The following is a 19,824-nucleotide window of genomic DNA, read 5'->3' as shown; positions in this document are numbered from 1 at the left end:
TAAAATTAAAGGTAATTTAAATTTTTAAATATTTTCCAATCAGCTCCACATTTATCACCAAACAAGTATTGTTTCTATACTTTGAAAAAGTGCCAAATGGATATATCTAAGCTTCTCCAACTCCTCTGTGCTGGCTTCACCCTAAAACTTTCTGGCCTGGCCCTCAGGCCTTTCCACTGGGACCCCTGACTTATTCTTCGTCCATCTTTCCAGACACATTCCTGCTCCTTCAACTCAGAAGTCACCACCCCACAGGCCCTTCCTCTGTCCTTGCCCCCAAGCCATGCTAAATAGGTCAGAATGATGAGCAAGCCCCAGTCCCACATGGATAATTATAGGAGGCAACAGGAGATTCTGCAAATTAACCAAAACGACCAGCCCCTGAGGTCAGCTTCCCCAACCACACTATCTATCTAAACTCATCAAAGCTAAGAGACATTTGTGATGAATGAAGATGAAAATCTTCAGGAAATTTCCAGGAAAAAATGTTTCATGGAAAATTTCCCTGGAAAAAAAAGGGGGCCCTGAAAAATCTCAGCTCATCTTGGTTTTGCACCCCACCTTTAATCCCCTGGACACTAAAAGTCTTTGGTTTTCCAACTTCAAATAATGGCTCATTCTTATACTTCAGATTTTCTTTTATCTTATTAATACAGGATTTATTTGCCTTCCCTCTGTCAAACTCTGAGCTAACCACTTTCCTCTGGCTGCCTGGGGAGGCGTAAGAAAAGGAACATACAGGGTAGAGGAGAAACAGGAAAAAGATGGAGGCACAGGTCCTTCACATAGTGAAGAGGATGAGAAAGGCCACCATCAGGCAAAAGAGCCCCATGGCCTCCGAGAGGGCAAAGCCCAGAATGGTGCAGGGGAAGAGCTGTTGCTTCAGAGACAAGTTCCTGACATTACCAATGATGAAATTCCCAAACACAGTCCCAGTTCCAGCCCCAGAGCCAGGCACGCCTACCACTGCAGCCCCAGCCCCCATGCACTTGGCTGCTGTGCCAATGTCCCTTGAAATGGCTCTGATTCAGCTGTGACTGGGAATAAGTGAGGTCAGGGGACACAGGGCTGCCAAGCTGCTGAGGCTCTTATCCGTCAGTGTTTCCGGTGCTTTTAGCACTGCTGTAGATATTAATCGGTTCAAGGGCTGAGAGGTGCCCCTGACCAAGAAGGGGGTGGAGATGAACTTCGCACAGACCTACGTGTTCAGGGAATGAGGGGCTGTGGCAGGAGAGCTGCTCCCAGTGCACAGAAGACAGGGAGTTTGTATTCTGGATATTTTAAGACCAATGAGAAATGTTAAGAATCGTGTGTTAGAACACCAAACCTCGTAATGCAGATAATTCTTCCTGAGATCTAGGAAAGAGGATCTAACCACAGCTCCTAGGATTCAAGCAGGACCCTCTAGAATGTTAAGATGTCACTTGTCTGATAAGCCTCTAGGAAAGGCTGATATCTCTGGAAGAAATGGTTCTTGGTCAGAAGTGCTCAATGTAGTGTGTTTTCAACAGACCACTATGTGAAAATTAAAAATTCTCTGTACGGAGAATTCTGTGGAGCAGACAGAAGATAGAAATGGCAGCTGTTCAAGAGAAAACTGAGAGTCTGGCTGGCATCCCTGTGAGAAAACAAAGCCCATGTGGCCCTTGTTCTCCCAAATCTATAGGGGGTGAAAGACGTCACCCCCAACACAGAACAGACCGGATTGCAGTAGGAGATTCTACTTAAAGTAGCCAGTGAAGGAGGTCTTCGGGCTTCTATTAACTCCCCTCCTACTCAAAAAGTAGGGTGGGACACTACACACCGACAGTTGAGGGGAATACAGAGGATTTATGATTTATGCCTTCAGAGGGAAGCCCCTGGAAAAACTAGCTCAAGGGAATCAGAATGCACGCTGGCTGGTCAATCCCCCTGAGCCGCTTCTCAACTGATTATTTTTCCACCAATAACCTCTTATTTAGAAGACTATTATGATTTTGAAGACTGAATATATCAATAACTGATTCATTCTGAAGAGAAGTGCCCCATCACACTAAGAATCTAACCACGGCATCTTTGTTAGGCCCTTCAGGTAGGAGCGCGGCCAGGTCCTGCACCACCCTCTTCTGACTCTTCCCTGATCTCCTACCCAGCATCCTCTCCTCCACCAGTCAACTCCAATCGAACACAGGCACTTTCCATGATCAGTTGTCAGCTCTTGCCCTTCTTAATGTCAACAGCAGAAGCCCAGAATTCACAGGTGCCATCAATCAAGAGGAACCATGTTTATCCTTCACCCCAAACACGGAACAACAAAAGTGTTGCAACTGACTGCTTCTAATGTAAGATGAGCTCAGTCTCTCAAAACTGAAAACTTCCTTTTTTTTTTTTTAAAGATTTTATTTATTTATTTGACAGAGAGAAATCACAAGTAGATGGAGAGGCAGGCAGAGAGAGAGAGAGAGGGAAGCAGGCTCCCCGCTGAGCAGAGAGCCCGATGCAGGACTCGATCCCAGGACCCTGAGATCATGACCCGAGCCAAAGGCAGCGGCTTAACCCACTGAGCCACCCAGGCGCCCCTGTTGATGAAAGCAGACAGGGCGCATGCCTTTTGACCTCAATATCCCACTGAAATGAATGTCAATAAGCATAGTAAGGAATAAAACCATGTCCTTTTAGGCAGAAATAGTAAGGGACAGGGACCAACCACATATACGAGATTTCGAGAAATTTCTGGATAATAGTGTAGATTGAAGAACTAAGATGGAGAATATAAAACAAAGTGTAGCCAAGAGGATATACTTCAGAAAGGCTCCAGAGAAAGTAGCAGCCCTCTGCTACCCTGGAGGAGTTCCGGACTGAGATCTGACATATGGGATGATAGAGAGATTTAGGAGGTGTGGCTCCCCATCCGTTCAACCTAAAATGAAGCCTATCAAGCAACAGGCCCCATCTAAGCACACAGAGGTCTCAGACAAAGTCCCAGTCAGGAGAGAGGTAAGCCCAGACATTGCTGCTCATTCTCTCCTTATCCAAATGGAGAGAATTTGGACAAGTAAAATAAGATTTTACTTATTTGGGTTATCCTGCCCCGTTCATCCAGACCCTCTTCCACAATTGTCCTTGAAGGCGAGAGGGATGGAAGATAACCTTTAGTACATGGTAACCAGACCCAATGAGACCACTGGACATCAAACTGTGATACAGACTCTAGGCTGCATACAAGGACTAACAACTGGATGGGCTCGGTGCCGCCTGCCTTGGGAGGAAGCAGTTATGTCCTGCAGACCAGAAGAAAAGACTGACTCAAGCAAGTACACCCTGCAACACACCCCCCCCCCAGTTAGTATTTTCCTGAGAAGACACATAGAGATTGTTAATATGCAAACTTCATACAGTGCACATGACCCTCAACGTGATGTTTTCAGTCAACATTTATTAAGAAACAAATATTTGTGTCTCAAAAACCCATCTGAAGGGTGCCTGGGTGGCTCAGTCATTAAGCATCTGCCTTCAGCTCAGTTCATGATCCCAGGGTCTTGGGATCGAGCCCAGCATACAGCTCCCTGCTCAGTGGGAAGTCTGCTTCTCCCTCTCCCAACCCCCTGCTTATGTTCCCTCTCTCGCTGTCTCTCTGTCAAATAGATAAGTAAAATCTTTACCATTTGACATTTTTTTTTACAGACTTCCTTATTTTTAGGGAGAAAGAGAGTGAAAAAGAGCACAAGGTGGGGGGAAGGCAGGGGAGAGGGAGAGGCAGAATCTCAAGCAGACTACAGACTTGGATTACAATCTGAGCCAAAATCAAGAGTGAGACACTTAACTGACTGACCCACACAGGCACCCGCATTTTAGACTTTTAACAAAACAGTACATTGGGAAATTTTAGTTACATTCCAAATAACAGCAGCAGGGGGTCAGAATTAATAGATTTCAAAACATTAATCAAAATTCAAAAGGAATATATGGTCTTCAGATTACTGGTATTTTGAGAGTGGTCACACTGACAACATATGCTTTGTGAATAAACAATAAGAGGCTTTCTTTTAGGAAAAAAAAAAAAAAAAAAGAAAAGAAAATGACCTGATGTCTTATAGTACCATATAAAGAAATTTTTAGTGTAGCAACCAGGGTGAAATAAAGCTATACTCTGTAGTTTCTTCATCCTAAAGCATGGTCTACAAGAAGATGAAAGCTTGCCAGTTTAGGAAGCTCTACTACAACCCCAAACAACACCCCGTCGGACGATCCACCCAATAATGGATCCCATTGGGCGCCTGGGTGGCTCAGTGGGTTAAGCCGCTGCCTTCGGCTCAGGTCATGATCTCAGGGTCCTGGGATCGAGTCCCGCATCGGGCTCTCTGCTCAGCAGGGAGCCTGCTTCCTCCTCTCTCTCTGCCTGCCTCTCTGCCTACTTGTGATCTCTCTCTGTCAAATAAATAAATAAAATCTTTAAAAAAAAAAAATAATAATGGATCCCATTATTAGTGCGACCATATAAGGTGTCCTCCAAACTGAGACACTGCAGAGCAAAGGAGAGTATCACCCACCTCATCCACATCCATGAGCAAAGACTGCTTCAACCCTTCTCTTCCTTCGTGAGTAATACAGTTCATTAAAGCTGCAGTTCTTGCCTTTTTTTTCAAGATTTTATTTATTTATTTGACAGAGAGAGTGCATGCACAAGCAGGTGGAGCAGCAAGTAGAAGAAGAAGAAGCAGACTCCTCTTCCAGCAGGGAGCTGGCTGCAGGATGAAATCTGGCTGCAGGACCCTGGGATCATGATCTGAGTGGAAGGCAGATACTTAACTGACTGAGCCACTCAGGCACCTCCCTCTCTACACTCATAATTATTGAGGACCTCAGTAGTTGCCTATGTAATTTATATCAATCAATAACTGCCATTATTAGATATTAAAACAGAAATTCCCAAAATACAGGAAAACACAAGTGTAGCATTTCCTCAAGAAATTAAACACAGAATTACCACATGACCCAGCAATTCCATTTTGGGGTCTATGCCCAAAAGAACTGAAATCAGAGATCCCAACAGATATTTGTACACCCATGTTCACAGCAGCATTATTCACAATTTGGGTTGTTCGCAGGTTGGGGCTACTGCAGAGAACACTGCTTTCAATATTCTAGAACTTGTCTTTTAGTGAACATTATGAACATTATGTACAAATTTCTATCAAGTAATCACCTATGAATGTTCATAGGATTTGTGTATACATGGGTTTTATTTTTTTTAAGATTTTACTTATTTGAGAGAGAAAGCACACACATGAGTCAGGTGGGGGAGAGCAGAAGGAGAGGGAAAAAATCTCAAGCAGACTCCAAGCTTAGCACGGAACCCAGGCCAACATGGGGCTCGATCTCACAACCCTGAAATCATGATCTGAACTGAAACCAAGAGTTGGACATCCAACCGACTGAGACACCCAGATGCTCCTATACATAGGTGTCAGTAAATATTTGCCAAACAGTTTTCCAGAGTGGTTTTACCAATTTATACTCCCACAAACAGTACATGAACTCCACATACTTGTCATCCCTTAGTATCTTCAGTCCTCTTAATCTTAGCTATGCTGATGGGTGTGCAGTAGAATCTCATTGCTGTTTTAATTTGCACTTCCCAGGACGCCCTGGGTGGCTCAGTTGGTTGGACGACTGCCTTCGGCTCAGATCATGATCCCGGAGTCCTGGGATGGAGTCCCACATCGGGCTCCCAGCTCCATGGGGAGTCTGCTTCTCCCTCTGACCTTCTCCTCGCTCATGCTTTCTCTCACTGTCTCTCTCTCAAATAAATAAATAAAAATCTTTAAAAAACTTTTTTAAAAATGTTGTTAATTTGCACTTCCCTAACAACTAATGATGTTGGTCACACTTTCATATATTTATTGACCACCTGAAGAGCCCCGTTTTTTTTTTAAGATTTTATTTACTTATTCAACAAAGAGAGAGAGAATACAAGCAGAAGCAGGAAAGGGAGAAGCAGGCTTCCTGCCAAGCATGGAGCCCAATGTGGGGCTCAATCCCAGGATGCTGGGATCATGACCTGAGCTGAAAGCATATGCTTAACAACAGAGCCACCCAGGCACCCCATGAAGAGCCCCATTTAATTGAGTTGTCTTTTTTATATATTCATTTTGTAGGACTTCTTTTCATAGATTCTGGATATGAGTCTTATGTCAAATGTATTTTTTATCTTCTCATTTGTAGACTTCCTTTTCATCTCTAGACTTCCTTTCCATCTCTAGACTTCCTTTTCATTTAGTTCTTAATTTTAATGTAGCTCTATTTACCATTTCTTTTATAATTGGTGTTTATTTTTTCTAATTAGAGGCTTTTAATTATCACTATACCATTATCACACCTATAAAAATTAACAATTCCTTTATATTAAACCTCCCATATTCAAATTTACCCAAAATTTTCACATATTTTTCTTCTTCATAGCAATTTGGTTGAATCAGGACCCAAATAAGGTCCAGAAATCATTAATATGCCTTATTATTTTAATGCATAGGTTTATCATATCTATTGCTCCCCCCTTCTCTTAAAATGGGGCACAATATCTCCTTGCCATGTATTTTCTAAAGTAACCAGGTCATTTGTCCAATAGTGTTTTTCAATGTGTTCTCCTGTCCCTTGAATTTCCTGTAAACTAGCCCTTAGAACTAAAGTACTGATTAGGCTCTGGTATGATTTTTGGACAAGAGTCCTCCTCTGATTTGTACTTCCATCAGGAGATACCCAATATCTGGTTGTCTGATGGTAGCAGCATTGATGGTTATGGTCTTGTTTATCAATTCAGTGGGGAGTTGAATATATTAATATTCTATCACTCTTTTTCCATTTGTTCTAGTAAAATAATCAACTATTTGGTTACTCTAAGGTATAGTTCCTATGGGAAAAGCATGATAGTGCCTCAGAACAACCTCATTCTAAGCCCCATTATTCAGAGGAGAAAACGGAAGCAAATTATTGGGGGGAACTCAGGTTATAAACCAAGCAATCCAAGAAGAACTCTGGGCTTGTAACTACTAGGCTCTAATGCCTCTTCTAAGAACAGGAAACATGCGAATACTCAGTATGTCTTTGTGGGGAAGGAGAGACCACAAAGATAGACACTCTCATACAGTTAGGGTAGCTACAAATTTACTGCAGGAAGGAAATATATTAATTGTATCAAAAGCTTAGACAATGTACATCCCTTTTTAAATCAGCAGTTCTAAACATAGTACTTATCTAAGGATACGCATGTGCAGAAAGGGCTTTTTGTGTTTTGTTTTATTTCAACAAGGGTACTTCCTGCAGCTTGCTTATAATAGCAAAAAAAAATTAAACAACTTAAAAGCCTGATTGGTTCAATAAGTTCAAGTACAGACACACAATGAAATGACATATAGACATTAAAAATGATGCTGGTTAAATGTTTATAGACTTGAACAATGTTTGGGGCATATTCTTAAGTTTAAAAATGAGTTATAGGGGCGCCTGGGTGGCTCAGTGGGTTAAGCCGCTGCCTTCGGCTCAGGTCATGATCTCGGAGTCCTGGGATCGAGCCCCACATCGGGTTCTCTGCTCAGCGGGAGCCTGCTTCCTCCCCTCTCTCTCTGCCTGCCTCTCTGCCTGCTTGTAATCTCTGTCTGTCACATAAATAAATAAAATCTTTAAAAAAAAAATGAGTTATAAAACAGTAGTATTCATACTACAGGAATGTGCAGTGCATATACAAAGAAAGGCTATGCACCAAAATGTCAACAACAGTGGTTCTCTCTCAATGGCAGGTTTGAGGTGACTTATTTTCTTTTTTGGTGCTTCTACGATGAATATCATTTATTTTCATCTGTTTCTTTCACGGTAAGAAAAAGTTTGAAATAATGCTTATAAAGAACTTAACGAACCTTAACGGTGTGGGAAAATGCTTCTGGCAGCATAAAAAGGCAAGCTATCAGATCAGACATGGTAACTGCTATTATGACCGTGTGCAACCACATGCATTTGAACAATGGTTGTCTCCCTGCATTATGGGACTGCAGATGGGTTTCATACTCATATGTACACATCTCTGTGATTTCTACAATATATGCTGATGAAGTAAAGAGACAGAGAAGAGCTAAAACAGATTTTGAGAAAATAAGATTTAAATAGGTAGAGGTAGGGAGAGGGGTGACAGAGAAAAAGCACAATTCAGGAAGTGGAAACAGCAAGAGCCTAGATTGATATCACAGGGCACCAAGCAAGTAGAGGGACTGGGTAAGAGAGAAGACTTTATAGTTTCGATAGCCAGGATTCTTTTTTCCCCTCCAATTATAGGGTGGTTTCAGAGCTGTCAGAGGATAGAAAGGATGGACTAGAAGTAGAAGTAATATACTAGAACAACAGGTAAGGAATCCAGGTTAACCCCTGGTTAGAACCTGGATGGGGTGAGAGAGCAGAAGACACAGGAACCAATGGACTTAACCTAGAGCAACTTAGAAATCTGATTCTACCTGCAGAGGAGACAGAAAGAGGGTCAATGTCTAGAAAAAAGGAAGTCAGATTTGAGATAGTCGCTGATTGAGGGATATGCACCAAGGAATGTTCTGGATGTCACTGAAACCACCAGGACCAGCAGGAAACAGACTGTGGGGTGAAGGCTCTGAGAATCACCTGCTGAGGAATCTGGGGTCAATGACAGAAATCCTCTCAACATTAGGGACCCAGGAGCAGAGAGTATTGTCAGTAAATCCCAAGTCTCAACAGCTCTTTCAGCAGAGTCTTCATGGAGAAGCCCCAGGCTGGCCCTGCGGTGACCCTAATACAAAGGACTTGCTGACAAAAAGTGACAAAAGGATATCTGACTTTGGAAGGAGATATTGCATCCTGCACCAACAGTGGGCACTCACGAGCAATGAAACTTGGCTCAAAACGCTGCCTCTGCGGCACTCTGGAGAAGAGAGAAGGTGCAATTCACAGTGTACGCTTTGCACCTCTCTAATTTGGAACCATGCACTGCCCAGTCAAAAGGACACAATAAAGTTTAACTTTCTTAAAAAGGTCACTCAACTTAGTGGGCCTTATTGCCACTCCCACTGTTGGGGCAAACGGCGTGAGAACAAAGACCGGGGACTGGCGGGGAGCTGCCTAACGGATCCAGCCTACCATCACTGGCACTGCACCACCATGCACAAGGCTTGGAAGGCAAGAGCTCTGCCCAAAGCCCGGGAGCAAATTTGTATTTTTCCAAGATGACCCTGGAAAAATACTAATCAAGAGTCAGGGTCTCTACGTCTTCTTCACAAACCAGAGGCAGTACAGCATATGAAAGGTTGTTCTTTCTCATGCTGAGCAGCCTCCAGCATGGGTCAGGAGAGTCAGGGATGCTGTCACAGCATGGGGAACACGAAGCCGTGTGCAGGATAGGTACTCTGCAAGCCTAGTGGAAACGCAAATGAGTTCAATACAGTCCACCTGCATGGTTCCTAGAGCAGAGGGAAGAGCATGCAAACCAGAAACACAGTAGCCCCCCATGTCTGCAGTATTGCTCTCCCAGGGCTGTTACCAGCAGTTGGCCAGGGCCTGGAAGCAGGTGATCCTCCTGAGGTACTGTCAGGAGGTCAACAGTAGCCAACCTCTAAGTTACTATGCCTAAGTCACTGACCACACTTCATCTCATCACATGGGCATTTTATCATTTCACATCATTACAGGAAGGGCGAGTAAAGAACAACATTTTGAGAGAGAGAACACATTCACATAATTTTTATTAGAGTATATGGTTGTAATTATTCTATTTCAATATTGTTGTTCATCTCTCACTGTGCTAATGTGAAAATTAAGCTTTATCGTAGGTATATAAGTCTAGGAAAAAACACAGTAGATATAGGATTCGGTACTATCTGCAGTTGCAGGCATCCTCTGGGGTCTGGGAATATATCCCCTGCAGATGGGGGGGGTACTGTATGGACGCTCACATTCTTTCAGTTTAAAGGATGATTATTTGCATCCTTTTGCAACTGGGAAATTAGTTACAAGATTCATTTTTTGTGCAGTTGTATTTCTTGAGATCAATGGAGAAAGAATGAAATATTTGGAGATTTGGAGCCAAAAGTGGTATAAAAAAAAAAATCCTGAATATTTTCTTCATGAACAGACACCAGCCCACCCTCAGAGCTAACAGAGACTGTACACAGCAGACACAGGATTCAGTGAATGTTCTGAGGAGAAGGTGTGTGGAATACTGAGTGACTGATTATTGCTGGAACAAACAGTTCTGATACTAAAAGTCATCATCCAGAAAGCAGCCTCATGTGCAGCTCAGTGTGAGGAGCCCACCCCACACCAGGAGTTTCTTCCAAAGATACCCGAGTGGCTGCTCCCAGGGATGGACTTCAAAATATATAAACCACCAGTAACTGGGAAAACTGGGCCTAATCAACTTTTTCTGCCCATTTTTTCCCCTCAGGATCTCCACATTACTGATATATATATGAAAATATACACACACATATATTTTGAAAGACTCATTTTGCTACTGATAATAGCTATTTTGTTATTTTTCTGATTTTTATAGCCACATAAGAAAAACAGAAGCTCTTTGGGCATGCTTTTAAAGACTGTAAATTAGGGGCACCTGGGTGGCTCAGTGGGTTAAACCTCTGCCTTCTGCTCAGGTCATGATCCCAGGCTCCTGGGATGGAGCCCCACATCAGGCTCTCTGCTCAGTAGGGAGCCTGCTTCCCCCGACTCTCTCTGCCTGCCTCTCTGCCTACTTGGGATCTCTGTCTGTCAAATAAATAAATAAAATATTTAAAAGAAAATAAAGTCTGTAAATTAATTCTATACCCTTGCAGGCAGCATTATGCAACATAATGAAAGAAAGAGAAATAAGAAAACCTTCATAAGAATGAAGAAAACCTTCATATGACCCCTTCTGCCACTAACAAGCTGTGTGACCTTGAGCAAGTAAACTCTCTGGGATATGGTATCCTCTTCTATCAAATAATGACCTCTAAGATCTTTCTAGTTCTAATAACCAATGAGAACAATTTAACATTTTAATAAGATGTAAATTCTTCTGGGGCACCTAGGTGGCTCAGTGGGTTAAAGCCTCTGTCTTCGGCTCAGGTCATGATCCCAGGCTCCTGGGATTGAGCCCCACATCGGGCTCTCTGCTCAGCGGGGAGCCTGCTTCCCCCTCTCTCTCTCTGCCTGTCTCTCTGCCAACTTGAGATCTGTCAAATAAATAAATAAAATCTTTAAAAAAAAAAAAAGATATAAATTCTTCTAATGAAATATCACAAATGTGTCCAAACACAAAACAAACAAAATCAGCTTTTTTCAAAAAGATTTTATTTTTAAGTAATCTCTACACCCAATGTGGGGCTCAAACTTGGAATCCTGAGATCAAGAGTTGCATGCTCTACCAACTGAGCCAGCCAGGCACCCCCAAAATTAGCTTTAAAAAAAAACTAATTAAAAAAAAAAAGAATTTTAAGTAGTCACAAAATGGGAGCTAATTGAGTTTTTAAACTTACACACTTGGATCAACATAAATAAGAAATTTAAGGAGCGCCTGGGTGACTCAGTGGATTAAGCCGCTGCCTTTGGCTCAGGTCATGATCTCAGGGTCCTGGGATTGAGCCCTGCGTCAGGTTCTCTGCTCGGCGGGGAGCCTGCTCCCCCCTCTCTCTCTCTGCCTGACTCTGCCTACTTGTGATCTCTCTCTCTGTCAAATCAATAAATAAAATCTTTAAAAAAAAATTTTTTTAATGGTGGGTTATGTGACAAATCTTGTACCTTCTCTTCCTGTTTAAGAACCACAGTCATTGGGGCACCTGGGTGGCTCAGTGGGTTAAGCCTCTGCCTTCAGCTCAGGTCATGATCTGGGATTGAGCTCCACATCAGGCTCTCTGTTCAGCAGGCTCCCTCTCTCTCTGCCTGCCTCTCTGCCTACTTGTGATCTCTCTCTCTGTGTCAAATAAATAAATAAAATCTTTAAAGAAAAAAAAAGAACCATAGTCAAGGGCATCTGGGTGGCTCAGTCGGTTAAACATCTGCCTTTGGCTCAGGTCATGATCCCAGTGTCCTGGGATCTAGCCCTGCATCAGGCACCCTGCTCAGTGGGAGCTTATGCACGTGTTCTCTTAAAAATAAATAAACTAGGGCACCTGGGTGGCTCAGTGGGTTAAAGCCTCTGCCTTTGGCTCAGGTCATGATCCCAGGGTCCTGGAATCGAGTCCCATAAGGGGCTCTTTGCTCAGCAGGGAGCCTGCTTCACTTCCTCTCTCTCTGCCTCTCTGCCTGCTTGTGATTTGTCTGTCAAATAAATAAATAAAATCTTTTTTTAAAATAAATAAATAAAATTTAAAAATTTTTAAAAAGAACCATAGTCAAGGTTTACTAATTTTTTAATACCTGAAGTATTTCTCAATAAAAAAAGAAATTGAAATAGAGCATTTCTCCTACATCTGTAGTTTCACAGCTTTTAAAATAAGATTTCATTATTTCAGTAATTCATTCTTAAAATCACAAAAACACTTTTAATTAGTCACAATTGTCCTCAAACACATTATAGCTAGTGAAGTGAAGGGACGATAACTGCATACAGCAATGCTGCTTCTATAACTAAACTAATTCTGAGCATTGAAAATTTCAGCAAGAAAATGAATTGAAAACACAGGTCATAGAAGGCCAAGCCCTGTCTATAACACCTTCCTTAAAAAGTGATGAATAGCGAAAAACTACTCCAAACACTCATAACTTGATGTTTTAATCATCTAACAAGAGTGGAAGGTGAATATTATTTTTTTCTATAACACTATATTTCAGCCAGAAACAACCTTAGCTAATAGACTATCACAATGTGGCAATTCCTGCCCTACCTCTGAAACACACATGTTCATTTAATCCACAGGAATATCCTCTGAAACACATGCTACTTTATCACCTCCATTTTAGGGATGGACAAACAGGCTTTTATAAGTGCCTTGCTCAAAGTTACACAGCTGGTAAGTGGCACTGTCCCTGCCCCTAACGAGTGTCTTCATTTAAACTTTAAACTCCCCTTTCTAAATGATGTCACTATTTCCTCCCCATGCTGCCTTCATCCATCTACTAAGGAAGTCTTGAAACAAGTAAACCTCTAATTTAAGTAGCACCCCAGCACCTAAATACAGCAGAGCCTTCACTATAACTTCTAAAACAAAGTCTCCTGTAATGCGAACCCAAACATAAATTTTAAGATGCCAATCTTTTGGCCCATGTTTCATCCTTTTCTTTCCTAACCTCCATTGGAAAAACACGGTTGGGCAGAAAGAGGATCATTCTCAAAGCTTAAATTCCAAGTTTCTTAAATTTGGCAACAATACTGTGCTTTGGGACTTTAAAATTATAAGCACGGTTCTCAGAGGAAAACATTTCCTTTATTAGCAGTTGGCTTTGAAAATTCCATTCTAGGATGCTAAATATAACAAAATACCTCTGACTTCTAATAAACACATTCTCCACATTATTTTGAAACTAATGGTTGCCTGCTTATTTACAAAACAATTTTGCCACGACCATTAAGCAAATGGAACATTTTAAAGACTCTTTCAAATTTGTTCCAGTTCTTTTAATGAACTGACCTGGTATTATTTTCTGAATTCTTCTACTATGAAATAAGAAAATTCTCATTTCACAATTCATTTCTTTAAAGAAGCAGACTTGTTTTATTCTAATTTTCTTAAGTTTTAACATAAGAATATCAGCAAAGCCAGAATCGTGGAAATTGGTTTTTCAAACTATGAAATAGAGTATTTTTAAAGATTCTATACATTCATCAAAGGTACATAAAGCATTTCACAGTTCTTAAAATGTATCTTTATTATTAAAAATACCATACTTGGTAGTTCAGAAATACTGAATAACAGGGCAGGGGAGGAGCTGAGTACCTTGTTCTGGGCTAATGGACTACATCAATCAGGTTTTTAACTGAATGCATAGCTGCTGTGTTTTAGGGAACAAGCACTTAGTGGAGCTCACAACCCCATGCATTCTGTCATTGTACAAGCAGTTCAAGAGCAGTTGTAAAAATTTAAGGTACCTTTAGCTGGACAGCTCCTCAAGTTCTCCCTACCTAAAACATGGAATGAGAAAATAATTAAGACTCAACTGCAACTTTTCCTCTGGGAGATGGATCCAAGGAGTGGGAAAGGTAAAAACTTTCACCTCACAATCCCATAGAGGGGAGTGTTTGTTTTCACCAGTAAGTATGTCTATTACAAATAGCTTTTTTATAGCCCCCTGGCTCTTTTACCTTCTTTTGTCTCCCTGTCTTCATAGCTTTTAGGCCACAAAGTCCCATTAACATTAAATCTTAAACAGAGTTACCCAACCTCTAAACATCTAAAGATTCATCAACTAATATATGCAGGATAGGGCAGAGTTATTTCAGAATTCCACACCCAACCAGAATTTTTTTTTATTTTTTAAGATTTTTTATTTATTTATTTGACAGAGAGAGATCACAAGTAGGCAAAGAGGGAGGCAGAGATAGAGAGAGGAGGAAGCAGGCTCCCCACTGAGCAGAGAGTCAAACGTGGGCTTGATCCTAGGACCCTGAGATCACGACCCGAGCCGAAGGCAGCGGCCCAACCCACAGAGCCACCCAAGCGCCCCCAACCAGAATATTTAATGGGAAGATAAGAGATTTCAAAGTACCGTTTCTCTGAAACTGACCCCTAAACTTGGGCTGAAACCCTAAATTTTCTCCAAAATGTATTCTAAAAATTAATATGAAGAGTGCTCCTTGAATGATCTTCTGTCAACAGCAGTAACAAAAAGTTTGTTCAACACCCTATTATCTTTCACCTCAAACATGCATCCTAGTATAACTGCTCTGTTGACACCCTATCCCCAAAGTTTGTGCTTTCTTCCTTCCTGGTGTTTTCTCCAACGTCTCTTTCCTCCAGCTATCAAAATCTGCAAGCTACATACATAAGTGGGTGTTGTAGGCCTGGGGTAGTCCTGGCGTGGGACAACAGGGATTGGTGGCAACAGCTGTTCCTCAGATCCAGCCCCATGTTAACCAGGTCAGACTATGATGGCAGATCTCCCAATTACTCACATAGGCCTGAAATTCACACTGTTAGGAGAAACCTTCTGGTCTTTAAAATAGCATATGAACCAAAGAGAACATGTGCAGGACACCCACTGGCAACCCCCAAGTTAATTAGGGTCTTCCATTCTGACCCAGGCTCCCTCGGTCCATTCCACACATCACTGCCACCAAATACAACGCTCCTGAAGCTCGAACTACTACCGCCAAGTCTCAACCCTTACGCTGTCATTCAACGTCCACAGAACCAACCACTCTCACCTTCCTGAACTCCCCCACACAAATCTTTGACTTCTGTGAAAGGTCTCTGTCTACTCCCCTCATCCCTCACCCCCCAACCAGCTGCGTCCCCGCCAAGATGGCCTCTTTTTTACCCTCCTGCTCTACCCCATCAATGCCCACACTTGAAGCAGGAAACCTACGCAGGGAGTAGACCTGCGTAGACCTGCTGACGACGTGAGTCAAGAGACCTCTCTGCTTAATTTAAAGCCAATAGATCTCACTTTCAAGAAAGCAATGAAATCTCCTAAGAGGCAAATCCCATGGCCTTGTCCTGATAGCCGCCTCCTCGCCCAAATAACATTGTAAAGGGAAGCAGAGAGCCTTAGACCGGCTCAGATGAGTCTCCTACCAAAGAAGGCTTTGCGGTGGTCCCGATGTCTCCACACCAGGAAGGCCTCGCGGAGGTGGGGACCCCAAGCAACGCTCGAGGCAGGTGGCCCCGCGCAACCTCCCGCGCGCTCCTTCTTGCGCCCCGGAGATGCCATCTCCAACCAGTCCCCGGAGCCGGGGTTCCGACCTACCTCCCCCTTCACGCGCTCCGCCAAGCCCCCCACCCAAAGACCCCCGGTGCTGCCCGGGGCCGCCGTCGGCCGCAACAAAAGGGTCAGAGAGCGAGACGACCCCTCTGCGCGCGGCCCCGCGGACCTCCGGGGGGCGCCGCTGCCCGGCCGCGCCAACATCGACGCCGCCGCTACCTTGTCCTCGGGCGCCGCGTCCGGCTCGCGGGCCGCCCTCTGCCTCAGCTCGGTCATGCTTGGAGACCCCGGCGCGACGTCGCGGCAGGCGAGCAGCGCAGCCGCCGGAGCGGGCAGCTCAGTGGGGGCGCGCGCGGACTCCGCTCGGCCGGCCCCGCCCCGCCTGCGAAGCTCTCAGGACCCACCACAGCCCGGCGGCTGGCCGTGGAACTCTGCCCCGCCCAGCGCCGCCGCCGCCCTTTCACCCGGACGGAACACAGCCTGCTCCAGCACCGGCCCTCTCACCCCGCTAGGGAGGAGGGCCCCCGGAGCGAGCGCGCACGCGCACCGCCGCCAGGACGGCCGCAGAGATCCACTAATGGCGCGAATGCATCAGGGAGGCGGAGTTCTGGGGGCGGGGAGGAGTGGAACGGAGAAGCGTGCATTGGGCTAGCTGCGAGAGGAGGCGGGAAAAGGCATGTGTTTCCTAAGGAGACTAGCCAATGGGAGCTCCGGCCTGACAGCGGAAGGCTGGCGCTGGCGTCCTGATTCCCAGAGGCAAACTGAGTAGCCGGGTCGAGAAGCGGAAACTGAGTAGCCGGGTCGAGAAGCGGCATCCTCCAAGCTGTAGCCTGGAGGATGGTGTTTGCTCTAGGCTTCGCGTTTTCCGAGGCCAGGGCTCGTCCCTCACGCATGCAGGTAGACACTTGTTAGGCCCTGAAGTGGAAAAGCCGAGGAGCCCCCACTGTAAGAGAAGACGCCCACGTGATAAAGAAGTGAAACCCAAACTTTAGTCGGCTTTGCTTTGCCAAGCTGTCTCTAGTACTTATGGTTAATTATGCTAGCCACTGAACTAAGTAATCGCTTTATCTCATTGAAGCTGCCGGGAAGCAGATATGATTTTTATTTTACAGATAAGATCTTCCACGGTTTTTCAAATTTCCGTCTTCTGGACTGTTGAAAGACCTTTTCTTGGACAGGAATGCTGCCTAGTTCGTTCGCAGTCGATCCCCTGTGTACCTGATATATACTTAGTACTTGAATGGATTTAAAAATTCTCCTAAAGGAAGGGCATTTGGGTGGCCTAGTCACTTAAGCGTCTGCCCTCAGCTCAAGTAAGGATCCCAGGGCCCTAGAATTGAGAGCCCCCCTCCCCGTTGGACTCCCTGCTCATTGGGAAGTCTGCTTCTCCCTCTCCCTCTGCCCCTCTCTCCACTCGTGTTCTCACGTTCTCTTGCTCATTCTCCCTCAAATAAAATCATTTAAAAAAAAATATATATATATATATATATATATATCCTAAGGAAAAGGAAAATTAGTTAACCAAGGTCTCATACCTACAAAGTACCCACTAGGAATTAGAACACAGATACGTTTGTTACCAAAGCCCGTGATAACCATTGCACATACTTCTGGCTTCCTAAATTCGTTGTTAATACCTGTGTTGTCAAACATTGCCTTCAGCGGTCCCTATTCTCTGCTTTGTGAGTAATGTAAGACAAGTATGAAATGGGGTCCCTTCCCATAAGCATACTATAATTTAACAAGGAGAGAAACCTGCGCAGGTAGGAGTTGCAGTTTTGCAATTTTATGTTACCAGTTTTGACCTTAGTTGTGGGTTCTGGGTACAGTAGTGAGAATTCTGAGAAAAGCATTCTATTTTCTTGATTTCTGTAAATATATTCCAAAGTTCCTGTAACTTCTTCACAGTGATGGTAAACTAGGTGTGGAGGAATTCTGAACTCCTGGTGTGCTTTGTTCCCTACGAACAACATTGCACAAATACTTAGTGGGTTTTGGCCGGGCGGGTGTGGACAGGTGGGACTCCACATACATGACAGACCATTCCTTTCAGTCCATAATTTTTTTATAGAAAGCTTTGCTTTTGTATTTTATTTTGTCTTTTGTTTTGACCTTACAAAAGTAAACAGCACAGTGATGGTAATCTTAAAGCTCTTTTAATCTCTGGAGGACTCTGACCACCATTTTGACCAATGTCAGTGGTTACTTCTTCATCTAAAAACCAGACACCTCTTGAGTAAATTATCCCAGGTTTATTATCTAAAAGATGTAGGAAGGATGTAAACACAGAGAACGCCACAAGGTCATCCTCTGAGATAGAGATAGATAGAGATGAATCCAAATCCTCACCCCTTAGGGTATGTAATTGTGGAAGCTCACAACTAAATATCCAAATCAACTGCTGCCTTTCAAACTGAGCCTAATATAAAGGAGGCTGGTAGAGCACTGCATATAAATCAGTTTCAGAATGAACAGTATGATTATTAGGTTGGATAAGCCCTACAGTTTGGCCAGAACAAACTTCTCAGCCATTGCTCTCAGCCCTCCCAGGCTGAGCTTAAACCAAGTACATTTCTGAAGTCAGTGCTGTAGATAATAGGAAGCAGTATTCAGACCCGGGAAAGTCATACTAATAGGCCTTTAGGCAAGCTTTAGGGTTTCTCTATGTATAAACTGTATTAAGAAATGAAAAGTAAAAATCTCCCCCTACCTCCGGCCCAAAGAAAAATTTTGATCCTTTACTTTTTTTTTTTTTTTTTTTAAGATTTTACTTATTTCGGGACAACTGGGTGGCTCAGTCAGTTAAGCTGCTGCATTAGGCTCAAGTCGTAATCCCAGGGTCCTGGGTCTGAGTCCCACATCGGGCTCCTTGCTTGGCAGGGAACCTGCTTCTCCCTCTGCCTCAGCCCGCTTGTGCACTCGCTCTCTCTCTCTCTCTCTGACAAATAAATAAATAAATAAATAAAATCTTTTTAAAAAAATAACGATTTTTCTTATTTATTTGAGAGAGGAAAAAAAAAAAAAAACCAGACAAGCTGCGGGAGCAGCAGAGGGAGAAGCAGCCTCCCCACTGAGCAGGAAGCCTGAATTGAGGGCTCCATCCCAGGACCCCAGGATCATGGCCTGAGCTGAAGGAAGATGCTTGGCTAACTGAACCACCCAGCTGCCCCAGATCCTTACATTACCTTATACTTCCTCCTCTATCCCTGATTTTTCTCTTCTTTTCCTCATATTATCTCTTTCTTCTAGGCTCATTTCTTTCAGTCTTATGGCATATCTTGTTTACAGAGACTTCTTTTCATTACATTCCTTGATTAGTTCCCATTATTTTTATAAAGATTTTATTTATTTGAGAGAGAGCACGAGCAGTGGGGAGGGGCAGAGGGAGAAAGAGAAGCAGGCTCTCTGCTGAGCAGGGAGCCTGACGCCGGGCTCCAACCAAGGGACCTTAGGATCATGACCTGAGCCAAACGAAGACTCTTAGCTGACTGAGCCCCTCGGGTGCTCCTCCCCAAGTGTTTCTAAGGGGCAGTAGACTTGAGACTCACTCTAATACATGATATCACCTTATAAAGAAAGTTACCAGAAATTATATAAAATAGTTTACAGCATTTTCTCTTCCAGCATTCATTAAACATTTCCAATCAATAATACATGTCTGGGACGCCTGGGTGGCGCAGTTGGTTGGACGACTGCCTTCAGCTCAGGGCGTGATCCTGGAGTCCCGGGATCGAGTCCCACATCAGGCTCCCAGCTCCATGGGGAGTCTGCTTTGCTCTCTGACCTTCTCCTCGCTCATGCTCTCTCTCACACTCTCTCTCTCTCAAATAAATAAATAAAATCTTTAAAAAAAAAATAATACATGTCTGATAAAGTGTGGAAAATGCATAAATGTATAATGGCAAACATTAAAATCATTAGTGGTACTATCAGCCATGGGGAACTACTGTTGTTATTTATATTACTGCATTTTCATTCTATTTTCCAGATGTAACA

General features: G+C 43.6%; 1 protein-coding gene and 1 pseudogene across 1 annotated transcript in view; both read right to left on the bottom strand.

Moving 5' to 3' along the window:
- The window catches only part of CDS2 (CDP-diacylglycerol synthase 2), a 62,424-nt gene extending 46,163 nt beyond the window's left edge, over positions 1-16,261 (bottom strand). The window contains exon 1 of the mRNA XM_044263414.1: positions 16,048-16,261. Coding sequence (XP_044119349.1) covers positions 16,048-16,104 — 57 coding nt within the window. The 5' untranslated portion in view covers positions 16,105-16,261. The remainder of the gene's footprint in view (positions 1-16,047) is intronic.
- Positions 782-10,575, bottom strand: LOC122916243 (annotated as a pseudogene).
- Positions 16,262-19,824: the final 3,563 nt, after the last annotated feature.

This window comes from Neovison vison, chromosome 8 (assembly GCF_020171115.1).
Source record: "Neovison vison isolate M4711 chromosome 8, ASM_NN_V1, whole genome shotgun sequence".
Classification (NCBI taxonomy): Eukaryota; Metazoa; Chordata; class Mammalia; order Carnivora; family Mustelidae; genus Neogale; species Neogale vison.
This window is presented reverse-complemented; position numbering and strand designations above follow the sequence as displayed.